Consider the following 22,091-nt stretch of genomic DNA (forward strand, 5'->3'; position numbering starts at 1 on the left):
CTCCACACTGTCGCAGTCTCCCCCAATGTCTTCATTCAGCACTGGTCTTAGGCTGGTTTTACATAGACACAAACCCCTCCACCTTTTTTTTATCTTTTCTATCCCTTCTAAATACTGTGTAGCCCTCCACATTAGTTACCAAGTCACGGCTCTCATCCAGCCAGGTTTCTGTTATGCCCACTACTTCATAATCTATATCGGCCATTAGAATCTCCAACGCGTCCATTTTACTTGCAAGACTTCATGCATTCACCAGCATATATTTGATTTCTACATGTAGAAGAATAGGGGCACCACTTTATCCACTGGGTCATACTACTACGCTACTGAATATGGGTAAGCATATGATAACGGCTCTGTCAGGTTTCACAGACAGCCAGTGAACTGTTTATGTTCACTAGACGTGAATCGTTACTTCCTACTTCTTACTTTCACTTTTTCTTTTCTTTTCTGTCCTGACATATGCCCACTTACATGAGTATGTTTCTATGAGTGATTTTTTCATGCCATATATTACATGTACTGAACCTCTATTTATGTCATATATTACCTGTACTCAATTCTTACCAAATGTATTTTTATTTTTTTCAGTTTATAATGTATTTTAGATTCCTATGTGTTTGATCATTAAAGATTTAGTATTTTCTTAAACATTGGATACTTTTGGACTCTTTTTCTCAAGTTTATATACTATTGTCTGGAGTTCGTATCTCTGAAATATTGTGGGTGGTTGAGACTTTTTGTATCCCACCCCTATACTCTTGTGTCCTGTGAGACTTTTTCGTCTAACTATGTCGAAGAATAGACAGCACGACACTCACCACTTGCTCTGGCCGTTTTGTTGATCTTGAATTCTTTGCCGGGTATACGACACGTCACTTGTGACGTGGTGTATTCCGGCTTGTTCTGCTTCACAGCCCGTAACGCACATTCTCGAGAAAACAGCAGGGGCCGCCCATGCGCATTACAACAGAACAAGCCGATATACACCACGTCACAAGTGACGTGTCGTATACCCGGAAATTAATTCAAGATCAACAAAGCGGACAGAGCCAGTGCAGAGAGTGGCATCACCCGTCAAGTTCCCCACAGTAGGATCTCGAAACGGGGGCCACTTTGTAAAACATAAGTATATTACAAATGTATTTACATTTATAAATTGCAAGCATTAACACAAAGTCATTAACTCTCGGACAAACCCTTTAAGTTTATGGTGTCGGAAGATACAATTACGGCAATACCAAATTTATATTGTTTTTTTTATATATTAGAGCTTTTGCACACACAAAAAAAACAACAACACTTTTTTAATAAAATCATTTGTTTTCTGTGTTGCCATATTCTAAGAACCATAACATTTTTATTTTTGCATCGACAAAGCTATGTAAGGGGTTGCATTTTGAGGGACGGCAGTACTTTTTATTTGTACAATTTTAGGATATACTAGTATGCGACTTTTTGATCACTTTGTGACCAATTTTTTGTGACCAAAAACCAGCAATTCTGGCATTGTTTTTCATAATATTTTTTTTACGGCGTTCACCATGTGGGATAAATAACATGATTGTTTTATAGTTCGGGTCATTACGGACGCGCCAATACCAATTATATGTAGATTTTGTTTTCATTTTTTCCAATAGTAAAATATCTATTATGGGAAAAAGGCGATTTTTGTTTTTTAACTTGAAACTTTTATTTTTGAAGAACATTTTTATTAACTTTTCTAACTTTTTCTTTTTTAGTCCAACTAGGGGACTTGAAGGTCTGAAGCGGCTGATCGCTAGTCTAATACATTGTACTATCTACACAGTGAAATGTATTAGAGCTGTCAGTTCCACGGTGTCAGTTCCACAATGTCAGAAAGCCTATTAGGCCCCACCTCCAGAAGTGCCTAATAGGATTCTGTACTTGGCAGACTGGTTGCTAGGTAATATATAGCTGACACCCTGTTAACATATAGGAGAGAATTGTGGGATCTCAGATGACAGGTCACATGCCTGACAGCTGAGTGATAATAAACTGCTGCCTGTTTCCAAAGGAAAACAGACAGAATTTGAAAACAACTATGTATACAAGCTGCAAAAAATGTTAAATCGCTTATTACAAATACCATAAAGCAATGCGTATGTAAATGGACTACAAATTTTATGCAGCTTTAGAGTATAGAACATTGATGAAAACAAAAAAAAAAAACACTGCCTTTAACATGCTAGATGAATACACTAAACAAATGCTGGAAAATGTTCCATTAAAATTACCTTTGGGGTTGGGGGACCGTGGTCATCCAAGAAAGTGGAATTACCTGCAAAAAAAAAAAAAAAAAGTTCTAAAATACAATAAAAGGGATTGTTCTGTATTTTTTTTCTTTAATTTAATTGTAGAATAAAAAGAAAAAACATGTTATAATTTGAATGTTTTTCTAATAAAATATGTATTTAAAATTCTGCTTAGATAAATGTTTTTGACGGCATCCGAGTGGCACCCGATAGTCTTCACGTACCCATTCACTTTGACGGGTAAATCGGGTCAGTGAAAAATGGTCCGAGTCTCCGATCTGTGGAAAGATAGAACATGTCCTATCTTTCTTCGGATCACTGACGGGACTCGGACAGCACACACGGTCTTGTCCATGAGGCGTAATACATCCATGGCACTAAAAAATTGTATAACTCACGGATTAGTTTTATGTACTGAATTCATGGCCTAACTTAATGGACTAAACATAACGTCAGCATAAAAAAATATGGATTTCACCTTTTAATCCGTGCCAAATAGGGTTTGCAAAGATAAAACATGTGACATCCAAACCCTTTTTTGTTTTGTCCCACAAGTGCTGCAGCATATGAGCTGTAGGCAGAGCCAACCCCTTAGACTTCTCTAAGAGATTTCATTCTAAAACTGAATAAAATGGAATAAAATGGAATATGCGTCATTAAAGTTCAAATATGAGTATTTAAAAATGGACATAGCAGTCATAATTAGTTGCTGTAGCTAGCCCCTCTCCCCTACCCCATCTTTGTGACTCATTTCTTTCCATTGAAAAATGGAAGACCTGGACAATACAATTTATGAACTAAATGGAAGAATCCAAATGTTAATATTCATTTTTTTTTGTTTTGTTAATTCATGCAACCCATCACCCACACATCATGTGACTGGTATTCAGTTAACACTGTCCAGATATCTAACAGGTGAATAGACGTTTATTTGTATTTCTATGTATTTCTACCTACAGTAACACCTCATAAGGTCTTTAAGTCACTATGCAGTAGCATCTCCCCCATTCTTCTCCTGTTTTGTTTTGTTTTAACAATTAACTTTATTAACAACATATCATAACACCAACAACTGTTATCCCTCATATCTTATATCACTCTATGCACAAAACTGTTGCACTGATCCATGTACAAAAAACACCTGTAAAGAATACACAGAAAACCAGCCAGTAAAAGTGTAACAAACCTTTATTGTTCATAAATATACATAAAAAAGTACCAGACAAAGATAAAAGCTAATATACACACATTGCCCATGATGAACGGAACCCCCCCCCCCAATAATTATATAATAATTATTATGTCATTACTTGTTCTATTCAGTTAGCTCATTGATGTCATGTAACCCTGTTGTTAATTGAGTGCCAGAGGTCACATGACTGGTATCATGCTTAATCCTTTTCAGTTAGTCCATGGATGAAATACACAAGAATAGTCATTGGACTATACCATTCTACTGTGCAAAGACAGGCCTACTGAACTGCTATAACAAAGGTATGTGAGCAGAAATTTTAATAAATGTATATTAGAAAAAGGTATTATTTTATATCCTATAAATAAATAAAAAATATGCTTTATTTATTCATTAAAGGGAATGTGTCGCTAGAATTTATTTTTTTTAGTTAAACAGTTAGTATATAAATGATTACACATTGTTCTAATTTTTTTCACAAGTCAGGAAATATTATAAATTAGATTCTAATTTATAACATTTCCATGTGCTGGTCACTAGAGGGAGCAATTCCCAAAATTGCAGAATTGGCATGTGGTAAAGCAACCTCATTGCTTTATGCTGCAAAATTGGAGAAGACACACTTGCTCTAGTGTCCTCAAACAATCCCCCCTCCTTTATCCTGGCTAGTGCCAGGAGAAATGAGGGGGTTGAATATTCAAACCTCCTACACTGTGTGCCGCCATTTTTTGAGCGAATGCACAGTGTAGGAGGATTAGATACAGTGGTAATCACACATTATAACACGAACATACACACACATCACATACACAAACATAGCTTACCTGCTCCTGCCGCCGCCGCTGTCGCCTCCGCTCCTAGTCCTTGCGTCTGAACATATGGCCGGAAGCCGCGACCGGAAGTAGTCGTCTTATTGTCCGGCCGCGGCTTCCGGTCATCATGAAAATGGTGCCGGATGTCGCTCTGCCGAAGACCTTCCTTTTGGTCTGTGTGGGAGCGGCGCATCCGCCATCCCCACACAGATGGCGTATGCTATAGTGAATGGAACGGCTCCCGTTCGCATTCTCTATGGGGATGTATGTGCCGTATTCCATCTCTGTATGTGTCATTAATCGACACATACAGAGATGAAAAAAAATCGCAGCCCCAGAGAGAAGTAAAAGAAAGAAAAAAGAAAAAAGTACAAAACAAAAACGCAAATAAATCAAATTTATTGTAATGACATACTAAAAGCAATAACATATAAAAAAATGTTTTCCCTTTAAGGAAAAGTACTGATAACTATGCTACATTCAGAATGCCATCAGTGGTACCTGCAGTTAAAAAAAAAGGAGGCCACTATTCATAAATATATATTTCTGAACTGCTGAAATTGTTTGAGGAAAGGATGTAAATTTTGGGAAACCTAAATATAACCAGCTATAAGTAGCGCCAATAGTTAAATGCTAGGAAAGTGTCAAAGAAAATTCAGTCCAAATTTAATATTTTAAGGATTGCTGCTGCAATAAACAGAAAAAAATACTTATTCTTTTCTAATAATAGAAGAAAACAAAGTTTTAAAACAGAAAATAGCATTGCAATAAAACAAAGAGACAATCTATTCCATAAAACTACTAAATATAATAATATAAACCTAAGAGTTTCCATCCGAGGTCAATTGGTTGAGGTCAATTTAAAAAAAAAGTAATCTGTAAAAAAAAATTTTTCTTAAGTATTTACTGTAGAAGGTAAAATACCGAATTGTTCAGTAAAGAGTAAAATGCGCTCTTGTTAGTTGCCATCCTTAAGAATTACACAGTTGATTTCCCCAAAGTAACCAGGCCATATAACAAGAGAAATTCACAACAGCATTATATAGCACAATAGACTTCCAGTGTTCAGCTATAACCTAGGGGGATCTTGGCTGCAAATGGTCAATTCCCCTGAAGCATTAGGGCCTGTTCACACCTGCATCAGTGTTTCCGTTGTTCTGCTCCGTCTGTTCCCTTGCATGATGGACACCATCGGCAAACGACAAAAGTTTTTACCAGAAAGAATAGTGCAGATAACAGAGTCTCCAATGTAGATATGAACAGGCCCTTATGTGAAAAATTAATAAAATTAATAGGCTAATCTTTGACGCTGGATCTTACACAAAGACGCTCTTTGTAGGCAATCTCCACTATGGCTAATAAAGGAAGATCCTGAATAAAGGACTCCTCTCTATTAACTGAGAATTTCTTTATAAAGTGTTTGAAATACATTTTTAAAACTAGACAACCTTTTTAATAACTCTCAGATGACAGATCCAGATCAACACTGGTCGACTGCGCTATTGATTCCGTCACAAAAACGGAAACCTTATGGAATTGTGACAAACGGAAACCATTAGCAATGTTTCCGTCACCATTGATATCAAAGGTGATGCAAACGGAAGCTAAGGTTTCTGTTTGCCTTTCCATTGAGGGGTTCTCCCGACGGAAACCTCAGACGGAACCCCTCAACGGAAAGCCAACGCTGAATCATCTACAGAATGATGATATGACAAGTTTTTAGAAGGTATCAGATTATTGTGAAATCTTTTATATTTAAAGCAAAACATAAGAAGTAAAATACAACAGATGTTATAACATGTACTAACAAATTAAATCATAACATAACAGGTACAGTGTAATTGCCATCGCCATTCAACTTCTGAATTTTGAGACAATGATAGAAGTGAAATTCAGAAATAAATTAATATATATATACATTACGTAACCAATTACCGTATGGTACGGACTATAGGACGCACTGTACCATAAGATTCAGCCATAATTTGTAGCATGAAAGAGGAGAAAAAAAAAGGTTTTGCCTTTAACTGTACATTTCCTGGGTAATATTGAGACCATGGGGTACCACAGTGCCCCAATACAATGCCAGCCGGAGTACTCCATAACAATGTCAGACACAGAAATACAAGGTATTGGCAGCTATAGTGCTCTCACCCTCCCCTGAACTCACCAGACAGACATCAGAGGTGTGGAGAGGCAGGGGTTAATGGTGTTCAATCTGCTCTTCTTGCTGCTCTGTACATAGGAGGGGGCGTGGCTAGAAGGTCCTTGCAGATCAGTACCTGCACAGATTTACTGTTCTGTGTGTACTAATGTCTGTTATTTGCTCACTGAATAGTCAGACTTCACAGAAGTCTGTGTGTAAGATGTGACTGTTCAGTGAGCAGATAACACCAAGATATATTACACACAGCACAGGACATGCAGCTTCCATTACACTGCACTGCAAGGACCTTTGAAGCTCGGAGTCTCCTGCACCTGGCATCTGTTTGCCTTCGATTACAGCACAGATTCTAAGATAAAATCTGCGTCTTATATTCCAAAAAATACGGTAACTAATATTTACTGTGTCATTTATGTTATAATGAAATGTAACTGCCATTTCTCTATCAATACAGTGTGTCACGTGATAATGACAATATAATCTTTACCGGTATATACCAGAAAACCATTTATAGAAATACTTCAAATTATGGTCTCCATAATGTGTATATTCAGAACGTTGAATAGTTTGGGATGAATTTTGTTTAATTTTTATTTTTTCCTAGAAGACTGTTTGTGCATTGGAGCTGTATTAAGGACAATTTTGGCCTTGAGGACAGAACAATTTTTTTAGATTTCCCTCTTTACATCCCGGCGCTCATAACTCTTTTAGTTTTTCTACGACGTAGTTGTATGAGACTTTGTTTTTTGCGAGACGAGTTGTACTTTATGTAGGTACCATTTTTTGGTACAAATACATTATCGTTTAATTTGTATACATTTTTATTTTGGCGAAAATGCAGAAAAAAAGCAGTTCCGCAGCAGTTTTAATATTATTTTTTTTACACCATACACCGATCATAAATAATGGTAGACATTTGTTGTATAGGTTGTTACGGTCGTGACGATACCAAATATGTCTATTTTATTTAATGTTTTGGGACTTATATTTTAAAAAGTTTATTTATTATAAAAAATGTGTGTTTCTGTGTATTTTTTTAACTTTTTATTTATTTATTTATCATAAAATTTTTTTTACATTCATTTAACTTTTTTTTTGAATCCCATAAAGGGATTTATCATTTTTATTTTTATTTTGTAACTGCAATGTACTGGCATAGATCTATATGCCAGTACATTAGCCTGTTACTGATTGTACACAGGCAGTTGTTAGGGCGCACCTCAGTATGCCCTAACAACAGGAAATATGTTCAGACAGCCCTGTCTGGCCATATGAGTTGTGGGCTTTGATCGCGTCACAGTTATTTTCTGTGACGCGATCAAAGTGCAGTCCCCCCTCCTTGAACGCCGTGATCAGCTTTGATCACGGCATTCAAGGGGTTAACGGCGGAGAGAAGATGTTTCTCTCCTCTCCGTTGTCAGAGCGGGGCCGTGGCTGTGTATTACTGCCGTTGCCCCGCTCTCGATCGCGCGCAGGGACGGCTGTCACACAGGACGAGAATGCTCGTCCTAAGGCCTCATGCACACGACCATAAAAACACCCGTTATTGCGGGTCGTAATTACGACCCGCAATAACGGGCCCATAGACTTCTGTTAGTCACGGGCACCTTCCCGTTTTCTCACGGGAAGGTGCCCGTGCCGTTAAAAAAATAGAACATGTTCTATTTTTTCATTTTACGGGCCGTGCTCCTATACTTTATCATTTTACGGGCCGTGCCCGCCCGTGCTCGTAATTACGAGTCGTAATTACGAGCACGGTCGTGTGCATGAAGCCTAATGCGCGAAGTACTCGCCGCTCAGAACGAGCATTCTCGTCCTGTGTCGGCAACCAGTTAAAGGAAACAGTAAAGAGGTATGCCAAGAGCTATGCCAGTAGGGCAATTTAGAATATCTATAGACTTATTTCTCATAAGTAGCATATTATATTAGTATTATATTGGAAAAGCACTATTTAAAACATTACATTTTGGCTGGTACTGTCCTTAATCAGTCATTTTGCAACATTAGTCAACATTCTCCGATGCCAAAATATTTTTATATGATGAATATGAAAACTAGCGACTTTTCATTGACATTTATTGAGGACATTTTTTTAATAAGATTTCCATAAATTGTAGAGACATTTAAATCATGGTGAAGGTAGGATATGTCCAGATACAGTGTGAAGGTAATATATGGTTCTGGTTTTGATGTTGAGCGCTCTTTTAAAGGCTAGTAGTTTTACAGAAAACCTTTTCCTATCAGTTGTTGTAGTCAGGTATACTGTATATACTATTGTTACATACATGCCCAGGACCTTACGTTGTTCTGTCCCTGCTGCACGAACATAAATAGTGTTTTTCTTTCTCTTCCTGTTGTTGTGCTCTGTTGGTATTCAAAAGAATACTTACTTCTGGGCTGCTTCTGATGATGTCATCAGAACATACTATTTAAAACCCATCCAGGTCTCTCGCTCATTGCCTAGTATCAGTTTCTATACAGACTCTGCCTCTAGCCTGTTATAATTATGTTACCAATATTGACTACCTGCTCTTCCCTGGATTTTGCCCATTGCCTTGTCCTTTAGATTGTCGCTCTTCCGTGTATTTCCTGGTTTTAAATGCTGGCCTGAGCTCTGACTCTGCCTTCGTTTGCGCCTTCTGGATTACCGCACCCAATTTATCCTCTGGTTCCCACAACTCCATCTCACTATTCCCCAGTTCCATCAACGCTGCTATGACCCACTGGCAAACGGTGACTACTATGAGGACCACAACTTGGGGATCTGGCTGATTACAGAAAGTCCACCTGGTGAAGAACGGGAGGATCCCTCAGAATCCACATCTCACTTTAGTCAGCGCCAAACGGTGTGTAGTCTCGGGGTTCCAATTTCAAGGCACGTTGTCGTGACAACCATAGATTTTAGAAATAGAAATTGCTTAAAGGGGTTGGTGCACAAAAAATATTTATCACCTATTCACAGGACAGGTGATGAATGTATGTTTGTTAGGGGTCCCCCACCCATTGTATGAACAAGGGTCCAGTGTCCCCCGTTTGAATGGAGCAGCAGTCAAGTATGTGCACTATTGTTTCATTCATTGTCTATGCTGTGGATGGGTGATAAGAGGTTGTATAGAGCCGTAATATGGTTAAGAGAATGAGCCCTGAGGCTCTGTGCACATGGCAGCATTATGGCTCTGTGCCATATAGTTAGTGCCAAGGGCGGGATTTGATCCCATCCTATGAGATCAGGAAAGCCTCTCCCAAAGCAAGCTTTACGTAGAGCCTAATACTAATCAGTTACTTAGTAAATTGAGATCACCTATGTAAAATAATTAGTAAAAAATATATTGACCGCACAATCTGGAGTACATGAGTTTTGCCTATATCTTACTTTTTGGAAAATGCATGCGCCAGCACATACTGTATGTTGTATTACAGATGCCATCCTTTCCGCATGGTAGTAAAAAGAGGTCAAAGGTAAACAGGGAATGCTCTGTTTTAATATATTTGCAATGTCGATGCATAGAACTTGAGGCAACAATTGCAAATATCTCACATACTCGGTTGTATCATCATGGTTATCACACATAATTATTATGTAACATATGGAAAATCAAATTTTTACTTCTCAGTGTTTTAAGCCAAAGTAAAGATATTTAAGTACTAAATCTCGGAACTGATGTGCGCAGGCAGCTTGAAGTTGTGGGAACACCCAGCGACTGTTAACCAACATTTCTTAAAAAGAGATTATTCATTTTAAAGTGCAGTGTGGGTGTGTTTAGCCTCGCATAACCATAATATGCAAGCATAAAGCCTTAAAACCAGGCATTCATTCAAATAGAGCTTAAAAATAGAAGTTCAAAACTAACATTCAGCTTTCACTTTTAACTCAGTTGAACAATCACTTGACATAAACAGAATGTCCACTGCCTTAGCTCTTTATTCCTCCCAGCAATTTGTCTTTTAACCCCTTAACCCCTTCAGGACCCAGCCTGTTTTGGCCTTCGGGACCCAGCCGATTTTTTCAAATCTGACATGTGTTACTTTATGTGGTAATAACGTTGGAATGCTTTTACCTATCCAAGCGATTCTGAGATTTTTTTTTTCGTGACATGTTGTACTTTATGTTAGTGAAAAAATTTTGTCGATAATTTTGGTATTTATTTCTGAAAAACACCACAATTTAGAAAAAATTAGCAAAAATTAGCATTTTTCTAAATTTAAACGTATCTGCTTGTAAAACAGATAGTAATACCACACAAAATAGTTACTGGTTAACATTTCCCATATGTCTACTTTATGTTTGCATCGTTTTTTGAACGTCCTTTTATTTTTCTAGGACGTTACAAGGCTTAGAACTTTAGCAGCAATTTCTCTTATTTTAAAGAAAATTTCAAAAGGCTATTTTTTCAGGGACCAGTTCAGTCTGAGGTGGCTTTGAGGGCCTTATATATTAGAAAATCCCCAGAAGTCACCCCATTTTGAAAACTGCACCCCTCAAGGTATTCGAATCAGCATTCACAAAGTGTTTTAACCCTTTAGACGTTTCACAGGAATTAAAGCAAAGTAGAGGTGAAATTTACAAATTTTATTTTTTTTGCAGAAATTAATTTCTAATACATTTTTTTCTGTAACACAGAAGGTTTTACCAGAGAAATGCAACTCAATATTTATTGCCCAGATTCTGCAGTTTTTAAAAATATCCCACATGTGGCCCTAGTGTGATAAAGGACTGTAGCACCGGCCTCAGAAGCAAAGGAGCACCCAGTGGATTTTGGGACTTTTATTTCGAATATATTTTAGGCACCTTGTCAGGTTTGAAGAGGTCTTGTGGTGCCAAAACAGTGCAAACACCCCAAAAGTTACCCCATTTTGGAAACTACACCCCTCAAGGAGTTTATCTAGGTGTACAGTTAGCGTTTTGACCGCACAGGTTTTTTGCTAAATTTATTAGAATTAGTCTGTAAAAATGAAAATCATAGACAATTTTAATATTTACGAGGAATAATGAAGAAAATCACCCCAACATTTGTAAAGCAATGTCTCCTGAATACAGCAATATCCCATATGTGGTAATAAACTGCTGATTGGACCCACAGCAGGGCTCAGAAGGGAAGGAGTGCTATTTGTATTTTGGAGCACGAATTTTGCTGGATTGGTTTTCGGTGCCATGTCGCGTTTGCAACGCCCTGGAGAGACCAAAACAGGGGAAACCCCCCAAAAGTGACCCCATTTTGGAAACGACACCTCTCAAGGAATTTATCTAGGAGTATAGTTAGCATTTTGACCACACAGGTTTTTGGCAGAATTTAGTGGAATTAGGCAGTGAAAATGAAAATCAACTTTTTTTTTGAAAAAGCATAGAAATGTTAAATTTTTACAAGGAATAAAGGAAAAAAAGAACCACAACATTTGTAAAGCATTTTCTCCTGATTACAGCAATACCCCATATGTGGTAATAAACTGCTGATTGGACCTATGGCAGCGCTCAGAAGGGAAGTAGCGCCATTTGGATATTGGAGCACGGATTTTGATGGATTGTTTTTCGGTGCCATGCCGCCTTTGCAATGCCCTGGAGAGACCAAAATAGTGGAAGCCCCCCAAGTTACCCCATTTTGGAAACACCCCTCAAGGAATTTTTCTAGGGGTATAGTGAGAATATAGACTCCACGGGTCTTTTGCAGAATTTATTAGAAATAGGCGGAGAAAATTAATATCACAATTTTTTTCCACTAAAATGTTGAATTTTCTCATTTTCACAAGGGATAAAGGAGAAATAAACAACCAATTTTTGTATACCCCACATGTGGTCATACATTTTTTTTATGAGAAATGAATTAACCCTTTCAGGACTGATCCATTTTTTGCTTTCTTATTTTCGTTTTTCACTACCCGCCTTCCAAGAGCCATAACTTTTTTCTTTTTCCGTCAGTAGAGTGGTGTGAGGGCTTATTTCTTGCGGGAGGAATTGTAGTTTCTATTGATACCATTTAAAGTGAAATAAAAAGTACTGGGAAACTGTAAAAAAAACTTGAAAATATAGTGATATAGGAAAAAAATCTGATTCCATTTTTTGGGGTTTTCGTTTTTACAGCTTTCGCCGTGCGGTAAAAACGAAAACTACAGCGATTTTGGCGGTTTAAATTATTTACGTTTTTTACGGTGTTCACCGTGCGAGTTAAATAATGGTATATTGTAATAGTTCGGCCTTTTACGGACGTACCGATATCAATTCTGTTTATTTTTTTTACATAACTTTTGAAGAAAAATGGGAAAAGGTTTTTTTTTTAAACTTTTTTTTCTTTCTCACTACTAATAACTTGAATTCTTCTACAAATTTTATTAGTCCCCTTAGGGGACTTGTACCAGTGATCATTGGATCGCGGGTACAATATGCTGCGATACTAATGTATTGCAGTATATTGTTATTTTTACAGGCTCCTGTAACAGAGCGATCGCTGTTCCTGTCCGTTAGTCCCGGGTGTCAGCTGTAATACACAGCTGACACCCGCAGCATATGGAGCGGGCTCAGCACGTGAGCCCGCTCCATACATCACCCCCGCACCATGACGTGCTATTAAGTCATAGTGCTCAAAGGGGTTAATGCACAGCGGATGGTGTGAATATTAAAATTTTGCACTGATGTTCCATTTTAGTGCATAATATGTCGTGCCCAGTTTGTGCCACTGAAGACAAATACCTCATAAAACGTTAAGCGGGTTCTCTCGGGTATGTCGATGCCATATATGTGGGCGCAAACTGCTGTTTGGGGACGCTGCAAGGCTCAGAAGGGAGGGAGCGCCATTTTGCCTTTGGAGCGCAGATTTTGCTTGGTAGTTTTTCTGTTTTGGGTTTCGCTGGTATTTCAGTTTATAATGTGGGGGCATATGTAATCTGTGCGGAGAACATCAGGGAATAATAAGAGGGTATAAAAATGCGGTAAATAAATAATAATTCATAGATGTGTGGCCGGTGTCACACTGATAAATGGTGTCGGATGTTACCCGCTTTTAGAACGCTCTGCACATTTTGCATCGCCATATTCCTGGGAGCCAGAACTTCTTTATTTTTTCACCACCGGAGCTGCGTGAGGGCTTATTTGTTGCGGGACAATCTGTACTTTTCATTGGTACCATTTTGGGATACATGCAATTTTTTTGATCACTATTTATTAAATTTTTTTGCAAGCCAGGTGACCAAAAACAAGCAATTCTGACCATGTTTTTAGTTTATTTTTTGCGCGTTCACCGTGCAATATAAATGACCATTATATTTTATTCTGCGGGTTGGTACGATTACGGCGATACCATATGTATATAGGTTTTTTTTATGTTTTGCAGCGTTTGCGCAATAAAATCACTTTTTTATAAAATAATTTATTTTCTGTGTCACCATATTCTGAGAGCCGTAACTTTTTTATTTTTCAGTCAAAAAAGCGGTGTAAGGGCTTGTTTTTTGCGGGACGGGTTGTAGTTTTTATCGGTATTATTTTCGGGTACATGCGACTATTTGATCACTTTTTATTCTCTATTTTGGGAGGGGTGGTGACCAAAAAATAGCGATTCTGGTGTAGTTTTTTATTGATTTTTTTTGGGGTGTTCATCGTGCGGGAAAAATAACATTATAGTTTGATAGTTGGGGTCGTTACGAACGCGGTGATACCAGATATGTGTACTTTTTTTAACGTGTTCATTTTTTTCCTATAATGAAAGACTTATTATAGGAAAAAAATGAAGTGTTTGTTTATATAACTTATAACTTTTATTTTTACACTTTTTTAAAACATTTTTATTATCTTTTTTTTTACTTTTTTCACTTGTCCCACTAGGGGACAATTAGACTTGCAGCTTTGATCGCTGCTGGAGTACATTACACTACACACGTAGTGTAATGCACTCCAACTGTCATTGTGACGTGACAGTCACACTGACAGGAAGTCTCGGAGGAGCGGCAGGAGGCTGCTCCTCCGAGGCTTCCCTACATGGCAACACGGAGGTCATTGTCTGACCTCCGATTGCCACGACAAGCATCGGTAACCCCCACGATCACTTCGTGGGGGCTGCCGATGTGCTTCAAACCACTTAAATGCGACAACGGCAATCCGTCGCCGCATTTATGGGGTTAATTGCCGAAATCAGCGGCGATGGTCCGCTGACCGGCAAGGCTGGAGTGTCAGCTGTCAGGGACAGCTGACCTCCCGGTTCCCGGACACTGTCCGTTAGGACAGTGTGCGCCGGGAACTACTCCGCAATAGTACGTCTGGATGCGGGAACTAACCCCTCTGCAGGACGTACTATTGTGGAGCAGCGCGGGAAGAGGTTAATGACCAGCCTATTTTAGACGTTAATGACCAAGCCATTTTTTACGTTTTTCCATCGTCCCATTCAAAGAGCTATACACTTTTTATTTTTGCGTCGACATAGCTGTATAAGGTCTTGTTTTTTGCGGGACAAGTTGTAATTTTTAATAGCACCATTTTGGGGTACATAGAATTTATTGATTGACTTTTATGAACTTTTTTTTGGGGGGGAATAGAAAAAACAGCTATTTCGCCACACTTTTTGCGTCCTAAATTTACGCCGTTTACCGTGTGGTATAAATAACACAATAACTTTATTCAGCGGGTTGATGCGATTGCAACGATTCCAAATTTGTATAGTTTTTGTATGTTTTACTACTTTTACACAGTGAAAACACTTTTTTTTTTCAAAATTATTTGTTTTTGTGTCTCCATATTTGAAGAGCCGTAACGTTTTTATTTTTTCGCCGATGCAATTGTAGGAGGGCTTTTTTTTTGCGGGACGACTTGTAGTTTTTATCGGTACCATTTTGGAGTAGATGTGCCTTTTTGATCATTTTTGATCAAATTTTTTTTAAGGCTGGATTCAAAGAAAACAGCAATTTTTGCATGTTTTTTTATTTTATTTTTTACGATGTTCACCATGCGGGTTAAGTGATGTAATAAGTTTACAGTTGGGGTCGTTACGGACGCGGCGATACCAAATATGTGTAACTTTTTTACTTTATTTTGTTTGTTAATAATAAAGCAGTTGTAAGGGTGAAAAGTGTTTTTTTCATTTTTTTTTTCACTTTTTATTAAACTTTTTTTAAAACTTTTTTACTAGTCCCACTAAGGGACTTCACTATGCGATCCTCCGATCGCATTTATAATACACTGCAATACTTCTGTATTGCAGTGTATTATGCCTGTCCGTGTAAAACGGACAGGCATCTTCTAGGTCATGCCTCCGGCATGACCTAGCAGGCATTCACTACAGGCAGACCTGGGGGCCTTTATTAGGCCCCCGGCTGCCATCGGGGAAACAGACACTCGGCGATCTTCCCTCTCTCCAAAACCACTCAGATGCGGTGCACAATATTCAGCACCGCATCTGAGGGGTTAAACGGGTGAGATCGATACTAATATCGATCTCTCCCGGTCGAGCAGGGACGCCCCCAGCCCTCAGCTGCCTCTGGCAGCTGAGAGCAGGGAGATTTGACAGCTTCCTACTCTGTTTACTTATTCCGATGCCGCAACGTAAAAAGTCTATGGCATCGGAATAACGCCCGTTAGTGACCGACGTAGAAACACTATGGGCCGGTTACTAACGGGTTAATACTGATGGGTCTGTGCTTTTAAACCCATCTAGTCCTTTGTCTCTCTAGCAAAGGCCCAAAGGCACTCAACAATTATATCACTTGATCTCATTAGTCGACCAATTTAATTGTTTGTTTATATAAGAAGCAGTTATGTGGTTTACATTGAGTGGTTTAACCCCTTCCCGACATGCGCCGTACATGTACGGCGCTGTCGGGAGGTGCTTCCCGCAAAGCGCCGTACATGTACGGCGCAGTGATGGTCCGGGCTCAGAAGCAGAGCCGGCACCATCACCGCGGGGTGACAGCTGTATTATACAGCTGGCACCCTCCTGTAACTGCCAGGACCGGAGCTACTCTCCGATCCGGCAGATTAACCCCTAAGATGCTGCGCTCAATCGGCAACCCAGTGATGCAATCGCTGGTTTGCCGTGGCAATCGGACGCCAGAAAATGGCGTCCGAGTCTGCCTTGTACGGGAGCCGATGAGGACCCGCTTGCGGCGTGTCTTCATAGGCTTGCTGTCAGTGAATAACTGACAGCGCTAATACACTGCACTTCGTATGTAGTGCAGTGTATTAGAGTAGCGATCGGGGCATTAGGCCCTCATGTCCCCTAGTGGGACAAGTAAAAAAAGTAAAAAAAGTTAATAAAAATGTGGTAAAACAATAAAAACACACACATTTCAAATAAAAATAAAGCTAAACTGACTTTTTTCCCATAGTAAGTCTTTTATTATGGGAAAAACCGTAAAAATTAACAAAAACTATACATAATTGGTATCGCCGCGTCCGTAACAACCCAAACTACAAAACTATTATGTAATTTATCCCGCACGGTGAACGCCGTAAAAAAAAAACATGAAAAACAACGCCAGAATCTTTGTTTTTAGGTCACATCTCCTTCCAAAAAATGCTATAAAAAGTGATCAAAAAGTCACATTTACTCCAAAATAGTACTAATAAAAACGACAATCCGTCCCGCAAAAAATAATCCCTAACACCGCTTTGTGCACGCAAAAATAAAAAAGTTATGGGTCTTAGAATGTCGACACAGAAAACAAATGATTTGATAAAAAAAGTGATTTTATTGTGCAAAAGCTGCAATACATAAAAAAAAACTATATAAATTTGGTATCGCCGTAATCGTATTGACCCGCAGAATAAAGCTAACATGTAATTTAGGGCACACTGTGGATGCCGATAAAAAAAACAATAAAAAACGATTCCAGAATTGCTTGTTTTTGGTAATTTCCTTTACCAAAAAATGAAATAAAAAGTGATCAAAAAGTCGTATGTGTTCTAAAATGGTACCAATAAAATCTACAGCCTGTCTCGCAAAAAACAAGCCCGCACACCGCTCAATCAACTGAAAAACAAAAAAGTTACGGCACTAGTAATGCGGTGATGAAAAAACATCTCAATGCGCAGGCCGGAGGGGAACATTCCTTCAGTTTCAGGGCCCTAGTATTTAGGAACTAGGAAAGGGAAGGGACATTGCACATCCGCTGGAAGCGAGGGTGCCCGTATTATACCAGCGCAAAACTTTCCCCGTAATATTTCCCAAACTACGAAGGAGAAAAAGTCCCCAAAAAGTGCAGAGCGTTACAAAAGGCGGATAAGAAAGAAAACCGTTTATCAGTGTGACACCGGCCTGTGCATAACGGATCGCTTCACAGTGTAACACACATCTATGGATAATTGTATTATTTACCCCATTATTATACCCTCTTATTATGCCCTGATGTACTCCGCACAGATTACATATACTCTGATGTACTCCGCACAGATTACATATACTCTGATGTACTCCGCACAGATTACATATGCCACCACATTATAAATGGAAATACCAGCAAAACTCAAACAGAACTACTACCAAGCAAAATCCATGCTCAAAATGGCGGTCTATTCCTTCTTAGCCCTACAGTGTGCCCAAACAGCAATTTATGGCCACAAGTAAGGCATTACCATACCCGGGAGAACTCGCTTAACAATTTATGGGGTAAGATTCTCTAGGGGCACAACATCTTGTGCGGTGAATGGGCAGATCAGTGGAAAAATTGCAATTTTCACTTTGCACAATCCACTGCGTATTCATTTCTGAAACACACCTGTGGAGTCTAAATTCTCACTACACCCCTTGATAAATGCCTTTAGGGGTGTAGTTTCTAAAACGGGGTCACTTTTGTTTGGTACATCAGGGGTTTTGTAAATGCAACATGGCGTCCGCAAACCATTCCAGAAAAATCTACGCTCCAAAAGATAAATACCGCTCCTTTTCTTCTGAATGCTCCCATATACGTAAACAGCTGATTATAACCACATATGGGGTGTTACCGTACTCGGGAGAAATTACTTTACAAATGTTGGGGTGCTTTTTCTTCTCTATTCCTTGTAAAAATGAAAAATTTTGATCTAAAACTACATCTTGTTGGAAAAAAAAATTATTTTTCATTTTCATAGCTTAATTCTAATTAACTCAGCAAAAAACCTTTGGGATCAAAATTTTCACTATACCCCTAGATGATTCCTCAGAGGGTGCAGTTTCCCAAATGGATTAAATTTTGGGGTGTTTCCACTGTACTAGTACTACAGGGGCTCAGCAAATGTGACATGGCGCCCAGACACTATCCAAAATCCAAATGGTGCTAGTTCCATTCTGAGCCCTACCGTGTGTCCAAACAGATGTTTGTGACCACATGTGGGGTATTGTTTTACTCGGGAGAAGTTGCTTTACTAATTTTATGGTGCTTTTTCTCCTTCAGTCCTTGTGGAAATGAAAAAAAAATACCTAAACCTACATTTTATTTGAAAAAATGTAGATTTTCATTTTTACGGCCTACTTCCAATAAGTTCTGTAAAACACCTGTGGGGTCAAACTGCTCACTGTAGTCCTAGATAATTTCCTCATGGGGTGTAGTTTCCAAAATGGGGTCACTTGTTGGGGGTTTCCACTGTTTTGTCCCCTCAGGAGCTTTGCAAATGCGACATGGCCTCCGCAAACCATTCCTGCTAAATTTGAGTTTCAAAAGCCAAATGGCGCTCTTTCCCTTCTCAGCCTCGCCGTGTCTCCAAACAGCCGTTTATTACTACATGTGGGGTATTGTTTTACTCGGGAGAAATTTCTTTACAAATTTTATGGTGCTTTTTCTCCTTTAGTCCTTGTGGAAATGAAAAAAAATTAGCTAAACCTACATTTTATTTGAAAAAATGTAGATTTTCATTTTCACAGCCTACTTCCAAAAATTTCTGCAAAAAACCTGTGGGGTCAAAATGCTCACTATACCCCTAGATAATTTCCTCAAGGGGTATAGTTTCCAAAATGGGGTCACTTGTTGGGGGTTTCCACTGTTTTGTCCCCTCGGGGGCTTTGCAAATGCGACATGGCCTCCGCAAACCATTCCTGCTAAATTTGAGCTCCAAGAGCCAAATGGCGCTCTTTCCATTCTAAGCCCTGCCGTGTGTCCAAATAACCGTTTATTACCACATGTGGGGTATTGTTTTACTCGGGAGAAATTGCTCTACAAATGTTGTGGTGCTTTTTCTACTTTAGTTCTTTTGGAAATGAAAAAAAATTAGCTAAACCTACATTTTATTTGAAAAAATGTAGATTTTCATTTTCATGGCTTAGTTCCAAAAATTTTTGCAAAAAAACTGCCTGGTCAAAATGCTTGCTACACCCCTAGATAAATTCCTCGAGGGGTGTAGTTTCCCAAATGGGGTCACTTTTGAGGGGTTTCCACTGTTTTAGTTCCACAAGACCTGTTCAAAGCTGACATGGTGCCTAAAATATATTCTAATAAAAAGGAGACCCAAAATCCACCAGGTGCTCCTTTGCTTCTGAGGCCGGTGCTTCAGTCCAGTAGCACACTAGAGCCACATGTGGGATATTTCCTAAAACTGCAGAACCTGGGCAATAAATATTGAGTTGCATTTCTTGGGTAAAACCTTCTGTGGTACAAAAAAAATGGATTCAAAATGAATTTCTGGAAAAAAATAATGAACTTTGTAAATTTCACCTCTACTTTGCCTTAATTCCTGCGCAATGTCTAAAGGGTTAAGAAACGTTCTAAATGCTGTTTTGAATACTTTGAGGGGTGCAGTTTTTAAAATGGGTTGTTTTATAGGGGGTTTCTAATATCTAAGGACCTCAAAGCCACTTCACAACTGAACTGGCCCCTGTAAAAATAGCATTTTGAAATTTTCTTGAAAATGTGAGAAATTGTTGCTAAAGTTCTAAGCCTTGTAACGTCCTAGAAAAATAAAATGATGTTCAAAAAACGATGCCAATCTAAAGTAGACATATGGGGGATGTTAGTTAGCAACATTTTTGTGTGGTATAACTGCCTGTCTTACAAGCAGATACATTTAAATTTAGAAAAATGCTAATTTTTGCAATTTTTTGCTAAATTTTGGTGTTTTTCACAATTAAATACTGAATGTATTGGGCAAATTTTGCCACTAACATAAAGTCCAATGTGTCACGAGAAAACAATCTCAGAATCACTTGGATAGGTAAAAGCATTCCGGAGTTATTACCACATAAAGTGAAACATGTCAGATTTGAAAAATGAGGCTCTGTCAGGAAGGTCAAAAGCGGCCAAAGAGGGAAGGGGTTAAACTTATAGCAAATCTGACAGGTCTCCATTACTACCCTATCTGAGAGGAGCATAGAGGCGGAGACGTTAAATGTGGGGATATAAAGTTTCTTTGATTAAATATTATGTGTAAAGCTTTTTAAATTGTGCCAGGATTCATAAAGAAAGACTGTGAGTCCCACACCTACACAGAGTGATTAACAGCTCTCCCTGTATACACACAAGGGGGGATTTACACGGCCGTGTGCGTTTTGCGCACGCAAAAAATGCGGCGTTTTGCGTGCGCAAAAGACACTTAACAGCTCCGTGTGTCATCACATAGGATGCGCGGCTGCGTGTTTTTCGCGCAGCCGCCATCATTATGACACTCCGTTTGGATGTTTGTAAACAAAAAAGCACGGGGTGCTTTTCTGTTTGCAAACATACTTTTGACTGCTGTTGCGCGAATCACGCGCATACCACGGAAGTGCTTCCGTGTGGTCGTGTGATTTTCACGCACCCATTGACTTCAATGGGTGCGTGATGTGCGAACAACGCAGAAATATAGGACATGTCGTGAGTTTTACGCAACAGACTCACGTTGCGCAAAAATCACGGACGGTCTGCATGGCCCCATGGACTAACATAGGTCCGTACGACACGCGTGAAAATCACGCGCGTTGCACGGACGTATATCACGTTCGTTTAAATCCGCCCTTAGGGAGGATTTACACGAGTGTGTGCGTTTTTGCGCGTGCAAAAAACGCAGCGTTTTGAGCGCGCAAAAGGTACTTGACAGCTCCGTGTGTCATGATCATATGGTGCGCGGCTGCATGCTTTTCACGCAGCCGCCATCATTATGACACTCTGGTTGTATGTTTGTAAACGGAAAAGCACGTGGTGCTTTTCTGTTTGCAATCATAGTTTGCCTGCTGTTGCGCGAATCACGCACGCCCCACGGAGGTGTGGCATGCGTGATTTTCACGCACCCTTTGACTTCAATGGGTGCGTGATGCGCGAAAAACGCAGAAATATAGGACCTGTCGTGAGTTTTACGTAGCGGACTCATGCTGCGCAAAAATCACTGACAGTCTGCACTGCCCCATAGACTAATATAGGTCCGTGCGACGCTCGTGAAAAGTATGCGCGTTGCATGGACGTATTACACGTTCGTGAAAATCCGCCCTTAGGATTCACACATAGCGTAAATACTGCAGATTTTCTGTAACGTTATTAATTGCAGAAAATCTGCAGCACAATACAATAGCAGCAAAGTGGATGAGATTGGAACAAATCTCATCCATACACAGCGTAAAAAAACGCAGAAAAAAACATTCATAAATTGACCCGCGGTGTCATTTTTATAATCCGCAGCATGTCAATTTATGTTACGGAATCACTGCTTTTTTTGTTGCAGGTTTTCCCCATTTAATTCAATGGGGAGTTTAAACCCAGAAAAAAATGGAGATGTTGCGATTTTTGCGGCGGAA

At 39.2% G+C, this 22,091-nt stretch overlaps 1 protein-coding gene across 1 annotated transcript in view; it reads right to left on the bottom strand.

The window, feature by feature from the left end:
* The window catches only part of UST (uronyl 2-sulfotransferase), a 379,706-nt gene extending 377,202 nt beyond the window's left edge, over positions 1-2,504 (bottom strand). Inside the window, exons 1-2 of the mRNA XM_075863730.1 lie at positions 2,501-2,504; positions 2,259-2,302 (exon numbers count right to left, since the gene is read on the bottom strand). Coding sequence (XP_075719845.1) covers positions 2,259-2,302; positions 2,501-2,504 — 48 coding nt within the window. The remainder of the gene's footprint in view (positions 1-2,258; positions 2,303-2,500) is intronic.
* Between the last annotated feature and the right edge of the window lie 19,587 nt (positions 2,505-22,091).

This window comes from Rhinoderma darwinii, chromosome 4, assembly GCF_050947455.1.
Source record: "Rhinoderma darwinii isolate aRhiDar2 chromosome 4, aRhiDar2.hap1, whole genome shotgun sequence".
Lineage (NCBI taxonomy): Eukaryota > Metazoa > Chordata > Amphibia > Anura > Rhinodermatidae > Rhinoderma > Rhinoderma darwinii.